At 61.0% G+C, this 23,035-nt stretch overlaps 2 protein-coding genes across 2 annotated transcripts in view; both read left to right on the top strand.

The window, feature by feature from the left end:
- Window positions 1-1,280, top strand: part of SLC35G6 (solute carrier family 35 member G6) — a 1,613-nt gene extending 333 nt beyond the window's left edge. The window contains exon 2 of the mRNA XM_077746867.1: window positions 228-1,280. Coding sequence (XP_077602993.1) covers window positions 228-1,241 — 1,014 coding nt within the window. The 3' untranslated portion in view covers window positions 1,242-1,280. The remainder of the gene's footprint in view (window positions 1-227) is intronic.
- A 921-nt stretch (window positions 1,281-2,201) lies between these two features.
- POLR2A (RNA polymerase II subunit A) overlaps window positions 2,202-23,035 on the top strand; it is a 22,687-nt gene continuing 1,853 nt past the window's right edge. The window contains 27 exon segments of the mRNA XM_077746905.1: window positions 2,202-2,678; window positions 10,894-11,026; window positions 11,144-11,280; window positions 11,373-11,546; window positions 11,670-11,951; window positions 12,179-12,340; window positions 12,446-12,666; window positions 12,824-12,956; window positions 13,426-13,550; window positions 13,650-13,860; window positions 14,426-14,635; window positions 14,770-14,938; window positions 15,119-15,213; window positions 15,309-15,512; window positions 15,641-15,863; window positions 16,279-16,462; window positions 16,828-16,999; window positions 17,091-17,196; window positions 17,284-17,489; window positions 19,836-20,060; window positions 20,199-20,445; window positions 20,696-20,796; window positions 21,636-21,740; window positions 21,828-22,010; window positions 22,196-22,399; window positions 22,564-22,750; window positions 22,838-22,951. Of these exon segments, the coding sequence (XP_077603031.1) occupies window positions 2,586-2,678; window positions 10,894-11,026; window positions 11,144-11,280; window positions 11,373-11,546; window positions 11,670-11,951; window positions 12,179-12,340; window positions 12,446-12,666; window positions 12,824-12,956; window positions 13,426-13,550; window positions 13,650-13,860; window positions 14,426-14,635; window positions 14,770-14,938; window positions 15,119-15,213; window positions 15,309-15,512; window positions 15,641-15,863; window positions 16,279-16,462; window positions 16,828-16,999; window positions 17,091-17,196; window positions 17,284-17,489; window positions 19,836-20,060; window positions 20,199-20,445; window positions 20,696-20,796; window positions 21,636-21,740; window positions 21,828-22,010; window positions 22,196-22,399; window positions 22,564-22,750; window positions 22,838-22,951 (4,606 nt within the window). The 5' untranslated portion in view covers window positions 2,202-2,585.

Genomic DNA, 23,035 nt, shown 5'->3' with positions numbered 1-23,035 from the left:
GCTCCTCCCGGACTGCTCGCCCCTGCTTCCTGCTTTAGAGAGAGGCTCAAGGCCCCCACTGTACCACCTCACCCCCTCTCTGGCCCTTTCTAGCTCCTCAGCGAGACAGCCCGCCCCTCTACTGCCCTGAGAGGTCCCCCAGCCCAGCCTGGCGTTCGTCATGCCCCAGGACCCCCCCCCCCCGGGCTATGGCTGCCCTGATGCCCGAGCTCCTTTCTCCCAAACAGGCCGGCAGTCACCCCTACTTCAACCTGCCCGACTTCACCCAGCCATCGCCGCCCTCCACTCCGCCCAGCCTCCCCTCGCACCAGCGCTGCCGGCCCTCCGATGCCACCAAGGGCCTGCTCGTCGCCCTGCTGGGTGGGGGCCTGCCTGCTGGCTTCGTGGGCCCCTTCTCCCGTATGGCTTACCAGGCTTCCCGCTTACCCTCGCTGGAGCTGCTCATCTGTCGATGTCTCTTCCACCTGCCCATCGGTCTACTGCTTAAACTGCGCGGCGACCCACTGCTGGGACCTCCCGAAGTCCGGGCCCGGGCCTGCCTGCACGCGCTGCTCAACGTCCTCAGCATCGGCTGCGCCTACAGCGCCGTGCAGGTCGTGCCGGCCGGCAACGCTGCCACCGTCCGCAAGGGCTCCTCCACCGTCTGCTCGGCCCTCCTCGCCCTCTGCCTCGAGAGCCAGGGTCTCAGCGGTTACGACTGGTGTGGCCTGCTGGGCAGCACCCTGGGACTCATCATCATTGTGGGACCCGGACTCGGGACACTGCAGGAGGGGACCACGGGCCTCTACACCGCCCTGGGCTACGTGCTCGCCTTCCTGGGCGGCCTGGCCTTGTCGCTGGGGCTGCTGGTGTACCGCTCCCTGGACTTCTCCTCTTGCCTACCGACGGTGGCCTTCCTGTTTGGCTTGGTGGGGCTGGTGGGCTCTGTGCCAGGCCTCTTTGTACTGCAGACCCCCGTGCTGCCCGATGATCCTCTGAGCTGGAGCTGCGTGGGGGCGGTGGGGATCCTGGCCCTCGTCTCCTTCGTGTGCGTGAGCTACGCAGTCACCAAGGTCCACCCCGCCCTGGTGTGCGCCGTGCTGCACTCCGAGGTGGTGGTGGCCCTGATGCTGCAGTACTACGTGCTCTATGAGACGGTGGCACCTTCCGACATCATGGGCGCAGGGGTGGTGTTGGGGAGCATCGCCATCATCACCGCCCAGAACCTCAGCTGTGAGAGGGAAGGGCAGGCGGAGGAGTGACATCAAACTCGAGAGCCCGGGGGTTGGGGGGTCAGGGGGAAGGAGAAGGGGAGAGACCGGCAGGCAAGCAGGGGGAGAGCACGTGACTGGGAGAGACCTGGATATGGAAGAGGGGCACCCCTTGGGAGTCAAGGGTGACCTGGGGACTCGGTGCAGAAGGGACTGTCTGGAAGACCTGGAACGAGCGTGGGGATCGAGAGATGTGGAGTCCAGGCTGGGCCTTGGGGATGAGGCCGTGACTGCAGGGGAAGTAAGGTCCGAGGAGCACATCAGAGGGGCTGAGGCAGGCGGGCCTTGAACTTCAGGGCGGATTTTCCCCGCGGCAGCGGAGAAGAGCGTTGGGGTTGGACTGTTTGGGGCTTTCAGGCAAGCGGACAGAGCCAGGGGCCGGGGTGAGGGAGTGTGCCTTTCTCCCTGAGAGACAGTTTCCTTTCCTCATGGTTATGCTCCCCCCACCCCCGGGGTGGTGACGTGACACTGACATCAAACAAGGATCACTCTGAATGTGGCTGTGCAGTTGGTGGCATCTCTGCTTTGGAAGGAGAGCGAAAGCCCTACTCTGCTCTCATTGGAGAATCCCTCGGGATCCTTGCCCCCCTCCCCCCCTTCCCCCGCCGATCTTATTTCTGAAATATTCTGGAAGGGGGAGGACGTCGTAACGTTCAGATGCCTTGACCCCGAATCCCTCAGGACTTCTGTGTCCCGCCCCGTGGCTAATCTGCTTTTCCTGGATGGTGGAGGTCCCGTGATCTCTCCCGGACAGCGGCCAGCCTCCNAAGGTCGCCCAACCCGGGAGCCGGGGAGGGACGACCAACGACTCGAGCGCGCGCTCCGTGCAGGCCGGCGCAGGCGACCCCGTAGCGCAAGGGAGGGCGGGAAAGGAAGGGGCGGGGATGAAGGGGCGAATCTATAAAGGGCGTCATTCGGCCGGTTCGCTCCTCAGAAGCGCCGAGAGCGCGGCCGGGACGGTTGGAGAAGAAGGCGGCTCCCGGAAGGGGGAGAGACAAACTGCCGTACCCTCTGCCGTTCAGGAGCCTGGTTACTTATTTATTCGTTACCCTTTTTCTTCTTCCTCCCCCCCGAAACCTTTTCCTTCCCCCCCTCCCTCTTTTTTTTTCTTTTTGGGAGACGAAAAATCTCCGGAAAGGGGGAGGAGAGCTCCTTTCGCTCCTTTTCACTTCCCTGCCTTCTTCCCTCCCCCACCTTTCCCTCCTCCGTCTTTTTCCTCCCAACTCGGGGAGGTCCTTCCCGGTGGCCGCCCCGACGGGGTCTGAGCACCTAGGCGGAGGCGGCGCAGGGTTTTTGTAGAGAGGTTTGCGCCTGCGCAGCGCGCCCGCCTCCGCGATGCACGGGGGTGGCCCCCCCTCCGGGGACAGCGCATGCCCGCTGCGCACCATCAAGCGAGTGCAGTTCGGAGTCCTCAGTCCGGATGAACTGGTAAGAGGCCCTGCCCTCCGTCTGCGCCGAGCCGCGCTGCGGGCGGGGCTCCACGGTGGCCTCGGGGACGGGCCTCGAGCGCGGGCCGGCGGCCGCCCGGGAGGCCTGGTCCCAGCGGGGAGGGAGTAGGTGCGGATGACTCCTGGGGGCCAGGGGCTTTTCAGGTTTAGATGCGAAGCCCGACCCCCGATCTTTTTCTCCTCTCCCGCTTCCGCAAGTATTCACTGGACGCCTGTTGTGTGATGGACACGCTGCAGGCGGTAAGCAGGCATATAAATGAATGAACGAGGGGATTCGGTTAACGGCGAGTACTTCGAATGGAGCGAAGCGGTGCGCGCCGCCACGAGGTGTGAAGTTCCTGTAGATGGGGTGGCCGTCAGGGTCCCCAGGGTCTGTCTGGGGAGGTGACATTACCTGGACGAGGAGAAGCAGCCAGTCGTCTGGGCCACAGGTTCGGGGACAAGAGGTTTTTCAGACAGGAAACCGCAAAGGGCCCTAGGGAGGCATGAATCGGTGTGGTCCCAGGAGCTTAAGAGAAGCGTGTGTGTGGGGCTGGGGTTCAGCTGAGTGACCACAGTTCTGGAAATGGGGCTGGAGAAGCAGGAGACTGGGCAGGCCAGGGGAGATGCTGGAAATCATAGTAAGGAATCCGGGGTTTAGTTCTATGCTTAATAGGAAGCCCTTGGAGAATTAGAAGCAGGAGAGTGACGTCAAGTTTACGTTAAAAAACAACAGACTGCTACCGCTTGGGTTGCCATGTGAAGAACCCATTGCCGAGGAGCAGGAGGGCTAAGAAGGGAAGCAGGAAAGATCAGGGAGGAGGGGAGCTCTGGGGGAGAACTGGTGGTGGCTTGGACTCCTTTGTGGAGCAAACTGGAGGGAGCCCGCGGGCTGGAGAGGGTGGACTTGAATGGCTGTGTTGGCGGATGGAGACCGCTTTGCTCGAGGACAGGGCTCAGCCACGTGAAAGTTGTGTCAGGACCTTTACACCATACCAAAGAAAATCCAGATGGAGTTAAGGTTTTAAATCTAACAAGATAAACCAGAAAGCCCTAGAAACATACCGAAGGCTTGTGGGGGCCGCTTCCAGGGACAGAACCCCCCCTTAATAGTAATGAATGAGTTATAGGTGAATCGTATGATGGGCACTGAGCTAAGCATTTTATATGCAGGGAAGAGCTGGGCATGTTTCATTAGCTAAAAAAATAAGAGGCGCTTCTCTTTCTCGGAGGCACCAGGAACAGCTAAAAAAAAACCGATCGGGAAACAATATTTGCACTGTGATAAACAAGGGCAGATTTCTTAATACACAAGGCACATTTATGAACCAGTAAGGAAGGTGCATACCTGTTAGGCAGACAGACAGGATACAAACAGTTCACGAAAGTAGTGCAAATGGCCAATAAAAAGGATCCGCTTGCTAATAAAAACATGCAAATTTAAAGAAAGTTTTTTTTTTCTTTATCCATTGATTTTCTGCTGGCAAAAATACCGGGAAATAAGCACGCTTAGCCATCGTTGGTAAGAGGATACACCGGTGTCACCTTTTCGGAGGTCGGGCTGACACTTTTACGTCGTTCAATATGCGCGAACCTTACTCCAGCAGCACCGCCTGTAAAAGTGTACCGTGAAATCAGACCTCTCTGGCTGCCTCTCCTGAGCACACCCCTCCCTGGCTCTTGCCGGGTTTTCGGTGGCTCTACCATTCACCCACTTGCTGGGGCCAGACACCTAAAAGCCGTCTCTGATTCCTCGCCTTCTCACAACTTCCACTTGGTCCATCTGCCAGTCTGTCAGCTCTGCCTTTCAAAATATGCCTGGAATGCAGCCATTTGTGACCATCTCCATCTGGACTGGCAGGTTCCGCGCCACCCTCGCCTTTCCTGGGCAGCGGCCCTGGCCCCTGGCCGTTCCTTCTGCAGTTCGCAGGGCAGCTAGAGAGCTCTCTTTATCCCCTCTCTTCCCTGAGCCGGGTCCTCTCCGAGGGGTCCCAGCTGCTGACTCGGACCTGCGAGATCCTGCGTTGTGTGGCCCCTGCCTGCCTCGCCAGCTCGTCTCCTAACTCCGCTTTCACTCTTATGTAACCACAGCCTGGTTCTGCCTTTCCGTCCGTGTATTCTCTGCTTAGGTATTTTGTTGCTATGGGGGATGTCCGTGTATCCCCTGCTCAGAGAGCCCATTGTTACGGGCTACTTTCCTGACCTGTGCATCCTCTAACCCCTGGCTCTTTGCTTTCTTATTTTTTTCTTTTTAAGTAATCTCTGCACCCAACGTGGGGCTCGAATTTACAACCCCGAGATCAAGAGTTACATGCTCCATCGACTGAGTCAGACGGGCGCTCCTCTAACCCTTGGTCTTGACCTTATTTTCCTTCATAGCCTGTCACAACCTGAAAGGGTTTGTTTTTCTGTTCCTTGCTCCGTCAGGAGGATGCACATTTTGTGAGAGATCCTGCACTCACCTCTGTAACGTCAGCCTCTCAAATTGTGCCTGGCACATCCTCGTGGTGTGTAATTAGAGCCCGTTAAATAAATGAGAGAATGAAATAGTTGGCCAAGTACACAGAGATACGTGTGGAAGGCTTTTTATCACAACGTTGTTTGACAAGGATATTGTTTGAGATTGTAAGTTGCCTAAATATTTACTGATAGGACTCCTGTGGCGTGGCTCGGGGGCTGTGTTCTTGGAAGAGAATGAGATCTTCCCACTAGGCTAAGTCGCCTGTCCCCAAACTTTGCTGAGCCACTTCAGCGAACTCTCAGGGGCCCAGTGAGGGATTGTAAATTTTCAGAAGAAGCCCCCGGGGCTCAGCTCCAAGTGTCTGACGCCCTGGGAATTCGCAGCTCCTGGTAGCTGTGTTTCGGCATTAGATGGCGCCAGATCCCTTCCGAGTGACGTCATATCTTTGGGAAGCTGGGTTTTTAGCAGTTGCTAGTAAATACAGGGTAAAAAAATCAGCCTAGAGCAAGAAATAAGAGTGGTGCTGTCCGGTCTGGTCCCAAGATTTGCCAAGTAGTACCGTGCCCAGCAGGTGTCTTAAGTGAGTAATTGTGGTTACCTGGGAAATAAAAATAGTTTTTTTCTTAACATATTGGAATCTTTTTCTCAACTCATGCATACTGTTTCAAAGGGCTAGCAAGTGCGTAGGCTATAGATGTTTAGTAAGTTATTTGGATCTAGGTGTTTAGTAAGTGGATCTGTTTTGGCCCAGGGAGTGTTGTGAAAGTTACTGAGACGCCGACGGCACTGGTACTAGGAACCTGTAAAGCTTAGGAGTCCGGATAAACGTTACAGAACAGGGTGCAGAACGAGGCCCTGTTTATGTAAAAATAGGAACATAGTTGCGTTTTATTTTTGTATTAACAATTTTTTTAGCATTTATTCACGGGGTGGGGGGGGCAGAGAGCGAGGGAGACACTGAATCCCAAGCAGGCTCGGGGCTCTGAGCCGTCAGCACAGAGCTCGACGTGGGGCTCGAACGCACGAACCGCCAGACCATGGCCTGAGCCGCCCGGGGGTCCCGGGACGGATGTGCACTTTAGAAAGCGCGCGGCGGGCCGGCTGTTCCCAAGGCTGCACGGCGTCCCCGTGGGCAGGTTACGGAGCCGGACTCCGCCCTGCGCGGTCTGCGGCTGTACAGCGAGCGCCCTTGTGTTTTGAGGGAGTAGCGGCTCCCCTTCGGTGGGAGGACCGGCGGGCGGGGGCCTCTTGTGGACCAGGTAGTGGTTCAGAGTAGTGTTCTCCAGAATTCTCCAGAAGTCTTGGGGCGGGCTGTGTGTTGAGGGACTGTGGGCTCTTAGAATTGGCCGTAAGACAGGCGCCGGGGTGGCTCCGTCGGTTAAGTGTCCCGACTCTCAGTTTTGGCTCTGGTCACGATCTCCCGGTTTCGTGACTTTGAGCCCCTCGTCGGGCTGTGCGGTGACGGTGCAGAGCCTGCTTGGGACTCTCTCTCTCCCCCGTCCCCTCTGCTCCTCCGCTCCTCTGTCTCTCTCAAAATAAATAAACTTAAAAAAAAAAAAAAAAGGAGTTAGCTGTAAGGTAGAGCTGCTCTTGGCCGTCGTGGTGGGTTGGGATGTCGCCGAGTGAGCGCGACGGCTGGCGCAGGGCCTCTGCGGAGCCGGCGCCAGGTCAGGGGAGGCGGCTGCCCGGTCCGTGGGCCCAGGTGGACCCCTGTTCGTGAACAGCAGCCATCTGCCAGGGAAAGCGTGGCTTTACTTATTTATACCCCAACTCGTTCCAAGGAGGACTCAGGACAGTAATACTGGGATAGGTGTGGGCCCCGCGGGCGACTCCGAAGCTTCTCCTCGTCCTCGGATTCTTTATAATCCCGGGAAGGATTCCCTGGACGCGCTGCGGACGCGCACTGAGCCCCGCCGCGCGCCCACGTGAAGCTAAACGCAACCCGATCCTCGCCCTCGAGGACTGCAGGCCAGTGCGACAGACAGGACTATACAAGGACCACCTCCTGGGGCGTGGGTGAGGCCAGGGACAGCTTGGTGACCTTTAGGAGAGGGGACGTTTGGATGGAAAGAAGTGTACGGGGAAGGGGGTGCGGGCACAGCGGGCGCAGCTGGGGGGCCGCGTCTGTGCGAGTGGACCGAAGCCCAGTGCCCAGGACCGTGTTCTTCCCTTTCTTCCTTTCTATTTTATTTAATGTTTCTCTCTTTTGAGAGGGCAAAAGAGCGCACATGCAGTTTGGGGAGGGTTGACGGGGGAGAGCGAATCCCAAGCAGGCTCCGCACCGTCAGCGCAGAGCCCGAGGCGGGGCGCAGTCTCACGAACTGTGAGATCACGACCTGAGCCAAGATCCAGATTCGGACGCCTAACCGCTGAGCCACGCGGGGCCCCCTCCACGTGTGCGCCTCTAAAGGCAGAGAGAAGACCGTGAGTGTTTCCTGAGACTCTGTGGCCTCCGGGGCGCCCTCTGGCACCAGCCACCCCTCTCAGGAGCCTAACCCTTGTGTAGGTCGTGAGAACCAGTGTTTGGACGCGGGGCTGGGGGCTGACGTCGTGTGTGTATAATCCAAAATGAAGTTTACCTTGTGGTAGAGAGAGTCCAGAACGTTCCAGGACAGCCCCCAGCCCCATCTCAATACCTGCAAGCAGGATAGTCCTCAGCAGGGGGGTGGCGTGGTGGGCTTGGACGCGGGGCAGAGGGAGGTGCAGAGTTTTGAGCCGGCTGTCCCTCAACTCCCTCTCTAGGGACCCCTGCGGCAGCCAGATTCAGGCCCGCTTCCGCCTTCCTGTGTTTCACTCAAGGCGAGCAGCTCAAGGGGGCCCGGCTCTGGGAACGTGGCCGCCCCCGGCCCGTCTTCCCGAGATTTCCTGGTCCCCCCGAGAGACGTTCGCGCCCCCTCAGCCCCGCAGCAGTTGCCCGTAGGCTTTCCGCTCAGCGTGGTNTTTACCTTGTGGTAGAGAGAGTCCAGAACGTTCCAGGACAGCCCCCAGCCCCATCTCAATACCTGCAAGCAGGATAGTCCTCAGCAGGGGGGTGGCGTGGTGGGCTTGGACGCGGGGCAGAGGGAGGTGCAGAGTTTTGAGCCGGCTGTCCCTCAACTCCCTCTCTAGGGACCCCTGCGGCAGCCAGATTCAGGCCCGCTTCCGCCTTCCTGTGTTTCACTCAAGGCGAGCAGCTCAAGGGGGCCCGGCTCTGGGAACGTGGCCGCCCCCGGCCCGTCTTCCCGAGATTTCCTGGTCCCCCCGAGGGACGTTCGCGCCCCCTCAGCCCCGCAGCAGTTGCCCGTCGGCTTTCCGCTCAGCGTGGCTCGTTGGATCCTTTCCGAAGGGGTCCCGGCCTTGGTGGCAGGGCCCGCCTTCTCGCGTTTTTCCAAGTTCTTTGAACACATGTCACCGCAGGGTCCTGAGCGATCGAGTTCCATCCAGCAAATGTTCCTGAGGGGCCATGGGATCCAGGACGATAGAGAAACGCTCTGCCGAGTGATGCTTAAAATCCGCGGGGACGACAGACCCCCCAGTGGGGAGTCCCCGGGCACTGAGAGGCGCAGCGGGCGGGGGCAGGGGAGGCGCGGCGAGGGTGCCGCTCTGCCCCGGGGAGGCTCCGGAAAGGCTTCCTGGGGGAGGCAGTGCCTGAGCTGAGTCTTCACACAGCAGTTTGCCTTGTGGGGAAGGGCCTCCCCGAAGACCTGAGGAGGCAGCACAGGCGCCAGGGGGACGGGGTGACCGCGGGGCGGGGGGTCTGACCCATGCGGGAAAGGAAAGGCAGGCAGGAGCGTCACAAAACCCGTTTTGTAAACTGTCCTGACTTCGGACGTCATTCCGAGGACAGGAGGGTCCGAAGATTAGAGTTCCGTTTTAGGAGGGGCACCCCAGCTCCCCAGCTGTGCGGGTGGTTTGGACAGAGGCCGGCTGGCCCCGGAAGGAACGCTCTCATGTAGACCGCAGCGGCCTGGCCTGGGGCAGGGCTTGCAGGGGTGGAGGAGAGGGGCAAGATTCAGACCCCATGTAGGAGGCGAGAGTGACCAGAGCCTGGTGAGTGGCGGGATCGGGAGAGCTGTTGTTTCCTGAGCACCTGCTACGTCCTGGGCTTACGCAGTAAATGAAGCGCATCGCCAGGGAGTGGTGGAGCTGGGATCGCAAACCAGAGGTCTCTGGCCCCAGCGCCGTCTCTCTTGACCACTTGGTGCGGCAGGGGGAGGAAGGGCAGGTACTGGTTTCAGACTTGAGTGCTGCGACCTTGGGTGGGGGGAGAGACTTTTGTGGAGAAGGGAGTTTGCCGTTAGATGCGTTGACTTGGGTTTGTCTTGGGTTTGTCGGTGGGTCCGGTAGATGGCGGAGAAAGAGGTGGCCTGTGGGCAGGGATCTGGGCGTCCCCGGGACAGTGGTGAGGGCGTGGATGAGCCGAAGCCTGGGGAGTGGGGGACTCTGGGGCGCGGACGGAGGTGGGGGAGGGGGACTAAGCAGCGGCCTGACAGGTAGGAAGGGAGTGTCAGCGCCTCAGGCTGGCCGGCCCTGCTGGGGGGCCGAGTGCAGCTCGTTGGTCCGTCAGGAGTGGTGTCGAGGGCACGGCGGTGGTGGAAGGAGGTGGAATCGTCGCATTGTGCTGGGTTGTGCGCTGTCCGTTTTCCCGGCGTGATGCACTGGAAAGTGCACGGGCGATCCCGGCTCCGCTCCTTTCCAGCCCCGTGTCCTTGGGCCCCTCGGTGTTGCAATCTGTAAAATGGGATGACGGCGCCGATTAGTCAGCTGTGAAGAGAGGACGAGTCAGTCAGCTGCGCTTGTACCCCAGAGCTTACACACTTCCCGCCGAGGCCCGGAGGGACGGGACGGACGCGGGATTGGCCCAGAGGGGCGTGGGTCCCACTCCCGGCGGCTCCTGGAGCTGGAGGCCTTGGACAGGCGCCGTCACGCAGCCTCAGGTCTCCCGTGAGGACAGGGCCTCGTTCCTGGGGGGGTGAGCGCTCAAGGCGCGCGGAGTGTGGTTGGTGCCAGCCTGAAGTTGATGCGCAGATCGAAGCTTTTATTAAGTTTAACTTTTTTCCTCTGGAAGCTGAGTGGGCCAAACCCAGCTCGTTTCACGGTCCTTGGTTTTCAGGGTGTGAAAAGTAAAGGTTTCCTCAGCCCACCTGTCGCCCAGGGCAGACATCTCCTCTCGAACACTGCGGGCCTCTGAGCTCGTCTGTCCCCCACTCCCGCCCGTCAGCATCCCGCCCTGGGCTCTGCCTCCCCTTCCTGGGGCGCCTGGGTCCACTTCTCCAGATCCTTCTCCCCGGCCCTCCGCTCCCACACGAGCTCCCCATATGAAGAGGAAGGGAAGGGTTCAGGCTGGCCAGGCCCTGGGGGAGGAGGAGGTGGTGGGGAGGGGACCCGGTTACTCGGCAGGCCGGGCCTTGGGCGGGACGCATGCACAGTCACGCAGGGTGCGGTGCAGAGGGGCTCCTGCCTGGGGCTCTGGTCCTGGGCTTGATTTCAGCTTCAGGGAAGCATCCATGGATGCCAGAGCCCTGGAATTCGGTGTGTGGACGGGTGTCCNCCCGCCAGGAGGAGCTCCCCCCGCCCCCCCACTCAGCCATTGTCTGGGACCCCAGTACCCTGGCTCTGTCACTCAGAGGAGCACACACACTGGTGCCCGGTTCCCCTCACCCCGGACTGAACCTGGCTCTTCCTGCTCGGGGTAGTTGGGGTCTCTGAGGCCTTAGCATGCGGAAGCTGGAAACTAGGAATCCTGTTCAGTTGTTATTCGCCTTTTTCTCTACAGAAACGAATGTCCGTGACGGAGGGTGGTATCAAGTACCCCGAGACGACGGAGGGAGGCCGCCCCAAGCTCGGGGGGCTGATGGATCCGAGGCAGGGGGTGATTGAGCGGACTGGCCGCTGCCAGACCTGTGCGGGTGAGTGCCGGGGGCTGGCACGGTGCCCCGAAGAGGGAAGAGGGGCTTGGCTCCCTGAGCACCAGGCCGGAGGGTGGACACCTGGGGACCTGGTCTCTGAGGTGTGTGTCCCCACAGGAAACATGACAGAGTGTCCTGGCCACTTTGGCCACATTGAGCTGGCCAAACCTGTGTTTCACGTGGGCTTCCTGGTGAAGACGATGAAAGTTCTGCGCTGCGTCTGCTTCTTCTGCTCCAAACTGCTTGTGGACTCTGTGAGTGGGGGGCGGCCCTGGCCCCGGGGGAAGGTATGTCTGGGGGGGCCAGAGGGGCTGGCCCCACCGACCCGCCTCTGCCGTGTCCCCAGAACAACCCAAAGATCAAGGACATTCTGGCCAAGTCCAAGGGGCAGCCCAAGAAGCGGCTCACACACGTCTACGACCTGTGCAAGGGCAAGAACATCTGCGAGGGCGGGGAGGAGATGGACAACAAGTTCGGCGTGGAGCAGCCCGAGGGCGACGAGGACCTCACCAAAGAAAAGGTAGTGGCTGTTGGGGGTGCCAGAGGGGCTGGTGGGGAGGCCGCGGAAGAAACCGGAACCGGAAGGGCGCAGAAGAGCCGCGGCAGCGCCTCCGGGCTCTGACGGGCCGCCTCTCTCTGGAAGGGCCACGGCGGCTGCGGCCGCTACCAGCCCCGGATCCGGCGCTCCGGCCTCGAGCTGTATGCTGAGTGGAAGCACGTGAATGAGGACTCGCAGGAGAAGAAGATCCTGCTGAGCCCCGAGCGGGTGCACGAGATCTTCAAGCGCATCTCCGACGAGGAGTGCTTCGTGCTGGGCATGGAGCCCCGCTACGCGCGGCCCGAGTGGATGATCGTCACGGTGCTGCCCGTGCCCCCGCTGTCTGTGCGGCCCGCCGTCGTGATGCAGGGCTCGGCCCGCAACCAGGTCAGCAGCCCAGGGAGGGACGCACGGGGAGCCGCGCAGGGGCGGTGTGCAGGGGTGACTGCGGCTTGCTCACCACGTGCCTTTCGAGGCCCTCAACGCGTTGACAGTCACAGAGGTGCCCCTGTACCTGGGAGAGGGGGCCGGGCTGGGCCCGCCTGCCTGACGGTGCGGGGGGGTGCGGGAGATCCCGAGCGCCTGGCAGTGACCGAGCCGACCTCCCGCCGCAGGACGACCTGACGCACAAGCTCGCCGACATCGTGAAGATCAACAACCAGCTGCGGCGCAATGAGCAGAACGGCGCGGCGGCGCACGTCATTGCCGAGGACGTAAAGCTTCTTCAGTTCCACGTGGCCACCATGGTGGACAACGAGCTGCCCGGCCTGCCGCGTGTGAGTACCCCACCCACCCCCGCCCTGTGCCGCTACTCTCCTGCCCCCCTTGCCCTGGAGGAGGGGCCATGCTGACCCCGGCTGCCGCCCTGTGTGTCTTTACAGGCCATGCAGAAATCCGGGCGCCCCCTCAAGTCCCTGAAGCAGCGGTTGAAGGGCAAGGAAGGCCGGGTCCGGGGGAACCTGATGGGCAAGCGTGTGGACTTCTCGGCCCGCACCGTCATCACCCCCGACCCCAACCTCTCCATCGACCAGGTCGGCGTGCCCCGCTCCATCGCTGCCAACATGACGTTCGCGGAGATCGTCACGCCGTTCAACATCGACAGGTGGGCTCTGCAGTGGGGGTCTGCCCGGAGGGGCCGTGGACCTGTGTGTGAGGGGGGTGGGCTCGGACCGAGAGGGCGCGCTGGCGTCTGGGGCTTCCGGCTGAGCACCATAGGGGCCTCCTGGGGAAGCACGTGGCCATCGTGCCTCTGTCCTCAGGCTCCAGGAGCTGGTGCGCAGGGGCAACAGCCAGTACCCGGGCGCCAAGTACATCATCCGGGACAATGGCGACCGCATCGACCTGCGCTTCCACCCCAAACCCAGCGACCTTCACTTGCAGACCGGCTACAAGGCACGTGATGGCCAGGGCCTGTGTCCCTGAGCAGGAGGTGCTCTGGCGGGGGGGCACCTGAGGCTGTCCTGTTGGTTAGGATCCAGGTGCGAGGAGATGCTGTGAGGCCACAGTTTCCTACTGGAGCTGAGTTGCTGGCCGCTGGCACCCAGGGCACGGGTCTCGTAAACCCAGGTGCAGCGCGAGGGGTGTCTGTGGTGGGGGAGGGAGACCCAGGGGAGGCACAGAACAGGAGGTTCGTGTCCAGTGTCTCTGGGCTTTTCCTCGCACTGTGTTCCCGGAGGCACCGGGTAACCGACTCATTGCCAACAGCCTGGCGTCTGGCCCGAAGTGGGAGGCTGATATGTGTTCCCTGTGACATTAGCACCGATGTATTGTCTGTTTCCACCCATAGAGCATTTCGGGTCCACGGTCCTTCCCTGCCTTGCACAGCCCCTTTGCTAAGACTTGTCCGCACTTCCCCCGACAGGTGGAACGGCACATGTGTGACGGAGATATCGTTATCTTCAACCGGCAGCCGACTTTGCACAAAATGTCCATGATGGGGCATCGGGTTCGCATCTTGCCCTGGTCGACTTTCCGCTTGAATCTGAGGTCAGCGCCCAGGCGGAGGGAGGCAGGCTGGGGCCGGGCTGTTCCCTGACATGTCCCTGCTGGTGTCCTCCTGACCCCGGCTTCTGTCTGTCACTGCAGTGTGACAACTCCATACAATGCCGATTTTGATGGGGACGAGATGAACTTGCACCTGCCGCAGTCTCTGGAGACCCGGGCAGAGATTCAGGAGCTCGCCATGGTGCCGCGCATGATCGTTACCCCGCAGAGCAATCGCCCCGTCATGGGCATCGTGCAGGACACGCTCACCGCAGTGCGCAAATTCACAAAGAGAGATGTCTTCTTGGAGCGGGTGTGTGCCCCTGGGGAGGGAACCGGGTGGTGAGGGGATGATTGGGAGGGAGAGCTAGGACTTTGGCCTTGACTTGCTTCACTCTGACCTGCACGTGAGGCAGAAGGGAAAGGGGTCAAGAAAATCACAGGCCAAAACATTTATGACTTTAGCTTCTTCTTCGATTTTGTTTGTTAATTTTTGAGAGCCAGAGAAAGCATGAGTGGGGGAGGGACAGAGAGAGGAGGAGACAGCATCCAAAGCAGACTCCACCCAGACAGCAGAGAGCCCAGTGGAGGGCGTGAGCTCATGAACTGTGAGATCATGACCTGAGCCAAAGTCGGACGCTTAACTGAGCCACCAGGCACCCCAGTTACTTCCTAATTATTTAAAGTAATTTGTACTTCTCGTTTAAAAGAAGAAAAACGCGAAATCTCTATCATCATCAGTCTGTAATTAAAATTTTGGAAAACGCTTTTCCCGGCGTCTCCTTGCCTCCGTACTCTGGCTGTCCCCTTGGGCAGGTGGCATTCCCGAGAGGCAGGGCCGCGGCTCTGAGGTCTGTTTGCCTGCTCTTCCGTCCCAGGGCGAGGTGATGAACCTCCTGATGTTCCTGTCCACGTGGGATGGGAAGGTCCCCCAGCCGGCCATCCTGAAGCCCCGGCCGCTGTGGACGGGCAAGCAGATCTTCTCCCTCATCATCCCGGGCCACATCAACTGCATCCGCACCCACAGCACCCACCCTGACGACGAGGACAGCGGTCCCTACAAGCACATCTCTCCCGGGGACACCAAGGTCGGGGCGGGTCTCTGCACGCCTGGGAACAGCACGTGGGCCTGGCAGCCACGTCGCTTGCTGGCCTTCCGGCTGAAACGTGGGGTGGACACGGGAGCTGCCGCAGGGGCCTTGAGAGGGTGCTTTGTGCGCAGGTGGTGGTGGAGAACGGGGAGCTGATCATGGGCATCCTGTGCAAGAAGTCGCTGGGTACGTCTGCCGGCTCGCTGGTGCACATCTCGTACCTGGAGATGGGCCACGATGTCACACGGCTCTTCTACTCCAACATTCAGACTGTCATTAACAACTGGCTGCTCATCGAGGGTGAGTAGAGGCTTCTAGCAAAGCCACCCTTTGGAGCCTCGCTTTCCCCTCCTTGCTGATCTCTTCCCAGCCCTGCCTCCTTCCTGCCTGGATGTGGGTCTTGCCGCCCACCCTCTTGGCTGTGATTCTGTCCCAGGTCTTTCGGGAACGGGGGTCGATGATGCTTCTCCTCGCCTCTAGGTCACACCATTGGCATCGGGGATTCCATTGCGGACTCCAAAACGTACCAGGACATTCAGAATACCATCAAGAAGGCCAAGCAGGATGTGATAGAGGTGGGCGGGGCGCTCCGAGACTCGGAACGCGGTGCGGCGGGAGCGAGGGCTGGGGAGTGGAGCAGGCCCTGAGCTCTGCCGCCACCCATACCCAGGTCATTGAGAAGGCACACAACAACGAGCTGGAGCCCACGCCGGGGAACACTCTGCGGCAGACGTTCGAGAACCAAGTGAACCGTATTCTCAACGACGCCCGAGACAAGACCGGCTCCTCTGCCCAGAAGTCCCTCTCTGAATACAACAACTTCAAGTCTATGGTCGTGTCTGGGGCCAAAGGTTCAAAGATCAACATCTCCCAGGTGGGGAGCCCTGTCTTTCCAGATCCCCGGCCGTAGGGAAGGTTGGAGGCATGGCGGGAGCAGGGGGGATAGTGCTGGGCACCCCCGCTCCCAGCGCCGAGGAAGTGAGGTGCACCTTCGCTCCCCAGGTCATCGCCGTCGTCGGACAGCAGAACGTAGAGGGCAAGCGGATCCCGTTCGGCTTCAAGCACCGGACTCTGCCCCACTTCATCAAGGACGACTACGGGCCCGAGAGCCGAGGCTTCGTGGAGAACTCCTACCTGGCCGGCCTCACGCCCACCGAGTTCTTCTTCCACGCCATGGGGGGTCGCGAGGGGCTCATCGACACTGCTGTCAAGACTGCTGAGACTGGTGAGGCCTTCGGACTGCCCCGTACACGGGTCGGGGGGAGCCCCACGGGGTGTGGGTGGGTGTTGGTTTGTCCCTCGTGGAGGGAACAGCAGCCGCAGCCAGGAGCTGGGGGGGTGCCCTCTCCCCCCAGTGTGACGGCCCCACAGCCCTCCATGCTGCAGGGGAGGAGCTTGGGTCCCTCTCGTGGCCCGTCATGCAGGGGCTGGTTCCCGGGGGCTCTTCTGGGCCCAGTTCCAGCGGGTGGTCGGCACGGCTTCCACAGAGAGGCCTCGGGGGCCAGGGGGCTACTTTCTGACCCTTGTGAGGTTGGGTGGGCTCAGGCCCCGGAGCAGCTGCCAGGGCTCGTCTCAAGAGAGGCTCTTCAGGGCGTGTGTCGGTCTCACACCGCGGCCCACGCCTGGTGACCTCCCCGCAGGGTACATCCAGCGGCGGCTCATCAAGTCTATGGAGTCGGTGATGGTGAAGTACGACGCCACTGTGCGCAACTCCATCAACCAGGTGGTGCAGCTCCGCTACGGCGAGGACGGCCTGGCTGGCGAGAGCGTCGAGTTCCAGAACCTGGCCACCCTCAAGCCGTCCAACAAGGCCTTTGAGAAGAAGTGAGGAGGTGGCGGGGGTGGTCCTTGCTTCCCGGGGGGACTCCCCTCCCTGCGCAGAGACTGCTCCCTTGGACTGTGTCTCGCAGACAGCCCCGCCCCCTGGAGCCCCATGCCCACCCCGGAGACGGGGGCGCGTGGTGGGAGCAGGTGGGTGCAGAACAGGCCCCGACCCGTCCTGATGACCCGACGGAGCAAATCCAGACGGGCCGGCCCCACCTCGGGGCCTGTTTGCAGGCTCCCTGCCCGAGCATCTCGCCCCCACAGCCCCGTTCTGCAGACCGAGCGCCTTCGGGAGCCCCGGTGCCCCTGGCTGGGATCAGGCCCTGGGGCCACCTGCCCCTTGACTCCCCTTCTGCCGCCTGCAGGTTCCGCTTCGATTACACCAACGAGAGGGCCCTGCGGCGGACCCTGCAGGAGGACCTGGTCAAGGATGTGCTGAGCAACGCGCACATCCAGAACGAGCTGGAGCGCGAGTTCGAGCGGATGCGAGAGGACCGGGAGGTGCTCAGGGTCATCTTCCCGACCGGTGACAGCAAGGTGTGCGGGGCGGGAAGGCTGGGCCGGCCGGCTGCTGCCCCCGCGGGGCTGTGCCCACTCGGGGTCCTCGCTGCCGTCCCTCCCCCCGCAGGTGGTCCTCCCCTGCAACCTGCTCCGCATGATCTGGAACGCGCAAAAGATCTTCCACATCAACCCTCGCCTTCCCTCCGACCTGCACCCCATCAAGGTCGTGGAGGGTGAGTAGCTGCCTCGGGGCCTCCGGGAGAGGGTACAGGGCGCTGGGCCCCAGCCTACAACCCCCTTCCCTCCTTTGCCCGCCCCAGGAGTCAAGGAACTGAGCAAGAAGCTCGTGATCGTGAACGGGGACGACCCCCTGAGCCGGCAAGCCCAGGAGAACGCCACGCTCCTCTTCAACATCCACCTGCGCTCCACCCTGTGCTCCCGCCGCATGGCCGAGGAGTTCCGGCTCAGCGGGGAGGCCTTCGACTGGCTGCTTGGGGAGATCGAGTCCAAGTTCAACCAAGCCATCGTGAGTGCCGTCCCCGGCCTTGCTTTTCTCCACTGATCTGCTGAGATGTCAGCTCAGAGCCGCCTGCCCTGCCCTCGCCCCTGTCGCCTCACGACGGCTCTTGTTCGTGGCGGGTCTGCTCGGGCCCCGTGCCTCAGTCCTTCACGGCTTGCAGACCCCCGAGTGACGCGTTAGCCCCCTGTTGTGGACATGAGAACTGGGCCTCGGAGAGAGGGAGCGACTGCTGTGGGACAGGCAGTTGTCAGGCAGAGAAGCCACGTGGCTGTGATATGAAATCCAAGGATTGTTCTTTATTTTCTCAAAGTGCCTGCTACGTGCTGAGTTCCAGTTGAGGTGGAGGCGGGGGGTTGGGGGAGTGAGGAGAGGAACTCAGTACCATCAGTGGTGGGTTTTGTTGTTGTTTTTAAAAATTTTATTTACTTAGCACGAGTGGGGGAGGGACAGAGAGAGGGGAGGAGAGAGAATCCCAAGCAGGTCCTGCATTGTCAGCATAGAACCTGATGTGAGGCTCAGACCCACAGCTGTGAGATCATGACCTGAGCAGAAGTCAGGAGTGACACTTAACCCACTGAGCCACCGGGCGCCCCACCCTCGCTGTCTTTAAGTAAGGATTTTACAGTGTGGCGGGAGGAGAGGAGCGTTGTAGTTCCAGGGACGCTTCTGAACATATTTGACATAAATCCTGTTCTGTAAATTAAATAATATACGTGCAGCAGGGACGCCGCGAAACGTGACAGAAGGAAGGCAGGCGAGTGAACGGAGGGACATCTGCGTTTGTGGGTCACAAGACTTAGGGGGTGCGGTGTCGGTGATCCCCAGAGGGGCCTGGAGATCCAGCACCATCCTTGTCAAATCTCAGTGTCTTGTCTCCAGAAAGTTGCAAGCTGAGGAGAAAATCTGTATGGAAATATGAACAGCCAGACTGTTTCGAAAAAGCACAAGGTTGAGGACTCGCTTCCCAACCTCAGACCTGCCGTAGAGCCGCGGTTACGGTGTGGCCATCCCAGAAGGATGCATATGTGGGTGGATGGAACTGAGCTGAGAATCTGGAAATAAAGCTCTCACGTTTACGGTCACATGATTGTTGACAAGGGTGCCACGTCGGCCAAACAGGAGAGAATAGTGCTTCCTGCAGCTGGTGCCAGGAGAACTGGCCGCCCGCGTGTGGAAGAGGGAAGGTGGCCCCCGCCTCATACCGTGTGCATTTACTTTCCAACGCGTCAGAAGTATGCGACCTCAAACCGTAAGTCTTGGAAACACAGGGGTAGGTGTTTATGACCTTTGATCCGGCCATGGAGTCTTGGACGCCAAAAGCATGAGTTAAGTAAACAGCACGACAGAAGGTTGGACTTTATCTAAATTCAAAACGTGTGCCTTAGAGGCCATCAGCAAGGAGACAAGGCAGAGCAGGAAGATTTGCACGTCACACATGTGGTAAGGACGGTGCCTAAAAAATAACGTGAAGGGCTATGGAGAGTCAACAACAGAAAGACGACAAAGGATTCGAGCAGACATTTTGCCCAAAGGATTCACGTAAGCGGCCCGTGAAAACACGCGAAGATGCTCGACGTCCTTAGCAGTCAAGGCAACGCGGAGGAGGAAAGCCACAGCGAGCTCCCGTTTTGTGCCCCGTGGGTCTCGGACGGCTGCTGCGGGCGTGGATGCGGGGCAACCCGAAGTCTTCTGAACCGCTGCAGGGTCAGGGCCCGCTGCTCCTCCCCGGGCTGGACACAGCCCCCACTTGAACCCGCCGTCCCACGAGCAATTAGCCGAGAGACTGGGGAGTGTGTGCCCACAAAACCCGGTACGCGAAGGTCCACGGCCCCGTCGTTCCAAACCGCCAGGCCGAACGTCCATCCACTGACGGAGGGGTAGACCCAGCTGCTGAATCCGCACAAAGGAGTATTTCTCTGCGGTGACCGTCGTGGGGTGCCAAGCCATCAGAAGACAGCAGGGCCCCTTAGATACGAGTTACTGAGCGAAAGAAGTCAGTCTGGAAAGGCTGCGTACTGTACGGTTCTCAGCGGGAGGCGGCGCTTTATGTCCTGTGCTCGGAGCTGCGATGAGAATAACACTTCAGGGAACTTCCCGTTCGGGAGACTTAGCTGTGAACACGTAGCCCGTACCTTTGGCGAACTTTAGAAAGAGCTCCCTTTTCTGGGCGTGTATGCCCCGGGGGCTAATGTGTGTCACTTGAAGCACTGAGGAAGGGGTGGGGAGTACACGGGACTCCACTTTGTTAAGTCTCTGCCTCGTGCAGACACCTCTGTCCTTGTCCCGACTCTCCTCGTCCTCGGCCAGCAGGGAGGGGGTGCGGTTCCTGATGCAGCTCTTCCTTCTCCACAGGCCCACCCCGGGGAGATGGTGGGGGCCCTGGCCGCGCAGTCCCTCGGAGAGCCCGCCACCCAAATGACCTTGAACACCTTCCACTACGCTGGCGTGTCTGCCAAGAACGTGACGCTGGGCGTACCGCGACTCAAGGAGCTCATCAACATTTCCAAGAAACCGAAGACCCCTTCCCTCACCGTCTTCCTGCTGGGCCAGTCTGCTCGGGACGCCGAGAGAGCCAAGGTGGTGGGGGGGCTCGCTGGGCTTCCTGGCAGCGGGGAGGGGAGATGCTCGGCCTGGAATGAATCGTCTCTATGGGGGGTTTGGAGGGGCCTCTGGAGCCACCCACGTGCCCGTGTCATCAGTCCCTCTCTGTCCCAGGACATTCTGTGCCGCCTGGAGCACACGACCTTGAGGAAGGTGACCGCCAACACCGCCATCTACTACGACCCCAACCCCCAGAGCACGGTGGTGGCCGAGGACCAGGAGTGGGTGAACGTCTACTACGAGATGCCGGACTTTGACGTGGCCCGAATCTCCCCCTGGCTCTTGCGGGTGGAGCTGGACCGGAAGCACATGACGGACCGGAAGCTGACCATGGAGCAGATTGCCGAAAAGATCAATGCCGGTGAGGCGGGGAGGGGCAGGCCCGGCTCGGGGGGGCCTGCCTGGGCTCCCCGTCTGTCACGCCACTGCCCGCCTGTCCCCAGCCAGCCACCCGCCCTCGCTAGCTTCCGTGCCCAGCGTGCCCCCCCTTCTAGAGGGTTCTGTGAGAGGGAAGGGGAGCCAGAAGGAGCCCTCTAGGGGAGGACTGCGGATGAACAATGGCCACAGGCACGGTCATGGCCGTGTTTCTCACGGTCCCCTCTCTCCACCAGGCTTTGGCGACGATTTGAACTGCATCTTTAACGATGATAACGCGGAGAAGCTGGTGCTCCGGATTCGCATCATGAACAGCGATGAGAACAAGATGCAAGAGGTAACGGACACCGACGGGGCGGTGGCATCAGATCACATCAGGTCGATAATGTAGGATGCTGTAGAGCCCTGTTCGGGGCCAGCGAAGGTCAAGTGGAAGCAGCGTTGAGGGCCCAGACACCCCGGCTGGCGTCGGGGGGCAGTGGGGGGTAGCAGGGGTTTTCCAGACTTCCAGCAGCAAAAACCTTTGAAAACCGAGGTTGAGGTCGAACCCCTGTCGAAAAACAGATGGTGTCGGAGTGGGGGAGTCACCGGGCTCTCCTCCCGGGAGGCTCCTGTGTGAGAGTGGAGCTGGGGACAGGGTGACAGCAGAATCGCCATGTCCCGTGGGAAGTGGTGTGACAGCGGGTGTCCCAGGACCCAAGGAGGCATTGGGCCGGTGACGTCACTCCTGAGCCTGGTCTGAAAATACTGTTGAGCAGGTGGGGTGCCTGGTGTGTTAGTAACACAGACTCGGAACTTACCGTTGAGCTGTCGGAGGGCAGACGCCAGGGTTTGGATGTGTCCGGACAGCGTATGCCAGACATCTCTGTGAATGAGCTTGTTTGTCCAGGAGGTAGTGGCCTGGGCGAGTAGTGAGGCCATTAAGTCAGGGGGAGGTGCCGTGTGTGCGGTTACAGTCCCGGGGGTGCGCGTGCGCATGGAAATGTGTCAGGACGGTGGGGTGCGCGTGCTTTCCCTTGGGTTTTTTAAAATAGGATCATAAGAATGTGGTAAAGGGTAACGTCGGTGGAATGGGGGAGGGCAGGTCTGGNGGGCGGGGGGGGAGGGGGGCTGTGGTTTGACGTGAGCCTGGGAAGCCATGAGGGTTCTACGGCCTGGGTCTCCCTCTGGGTGCAGGAGGAAGAGGTGGTGGACAAGATGGATGACGACGTTTTCCTGCGCTGCATCGAGTCCAACATGCTGACGGATATGACCCTGCAGGGCATTGAGCAGATTAGCAAGGTCAGTCCTCCAGCCCCCCCACCGCCACCCCGTGTGAGCTCACGCCCCACCCCCTTCCTCTGAGCTCACGCCACCCCCACCCCGCAGGTGTACATGCACCTGCCGCAGACGGACAACAAGAAAAAGATTATTATCACGGAGGACGGGGAGTTCAAGGCCCTGCAGGAGTGGATCCTGGAGACAGATGGCGTGAGCCTGATGCGGGTGCTGAGTGAGAAGGACGTGGACCCTGTGCGCACCACGTCCAACGACATCGTGGAGATCTTCACGGTGAGCCCTCCCCCTCCCCCCGTGTCCCGGGAGCACCCACACGGTGTCTCCTCACTCCGGGTTCACGGTGCCCGAGGCCACTGTTGAGTCTGGGCTGCACCGACTGCCGACTGTCCCTCTGAATCTGGGGGCAGGGGGAGCTCACAGCCACTCGGTCTTGACTCTCCTCCCTCACCCCGTGCCAGGTGCTGGGCATCGAGGCTGTGCGGAAGGCCCTGGAGCGAGAGCTCTATCACGTCATCTCCTTCGACGGTTCCTACGTCAACTACCGCCACTTGGCCCTCCTGTGCGATACCATGACCTGTCGTGGCCACTTAATGGCCATCACGCGACACGGAGTCAACCGGCAGGATACGGGCCCGCTCATGAAATGCTCCTTTGAGGAAACGGTAACGGCAGCGGACAGGGTGGACCTGGGGGGCAGGAGGAGGGAGGCGCCGACGCTGCCCTTGCCTGGCGGGCGGGCGCGTGCCCTGGTGGCGGAGCGGCCCCAGAGCGCTGGAAGGGACGGGTCTCACGCCATTTCCCCCCCCAACCCCCCCGGGCCGTGCAGGTGGACGTGCTCATGGAAGCCGCCGCGCACGGAGAGAGCGACCCCATGAAGGGCGTGTCTGAGAACATCATGCTGGGCCAGCTCGCCCCGGCCGGCACCGGCTGCTTCGACCTCCTGCTGGACGCCGAGAAGTGCAAGTACGGCATGGAGATCCCCACCAACATCCCCGGCCTGGGGGCCGCCGGACGTGAGTAGGGGGCGGCCCCCCGCGGGCGGGGGGGGCAGGGCAGCCCCCCGGCGCTGTGCGTCCCAGTCACCGTGCTCCTCCTTGCAGCCACTGGCATGTTCTTCGGCTCGGCGCCTAGTCCCATGGGAGGGATCTCTCCGGCCATGACACCTTGGAACCAGGGCGCCACCCCCGCCTACGGCGCCTGGTCCCCCAGCGTGGGTGAGTGACTCCGGCTGGCGCTCGGCCCTGGGCCTTCTGCAGGCATCGGGGTGGGAGTCGCCGTGTCAGAAGGCGTGGGGCGGG

This window comes from Crocuta crocuta, unplaced genomic scaffold, assembly GCF_008692635.1.
Source record: "Crocuta crocuta isolate KB4526 unplaced genomic scaffold, BGI_CrCroc_1.0 scaffold139, whole genome shotgun sequence".
Classification (NCBI taxonomy): domain Eukaryota; kingdom Metazoa; phylum Chordata; class Mammalia; order Carnivora; family Hyaenidae; genus Crocuta; species Crocuta crocuta.
This window is presented reverse-complemented; position numbering and strand designations above follow the sequence as displayed.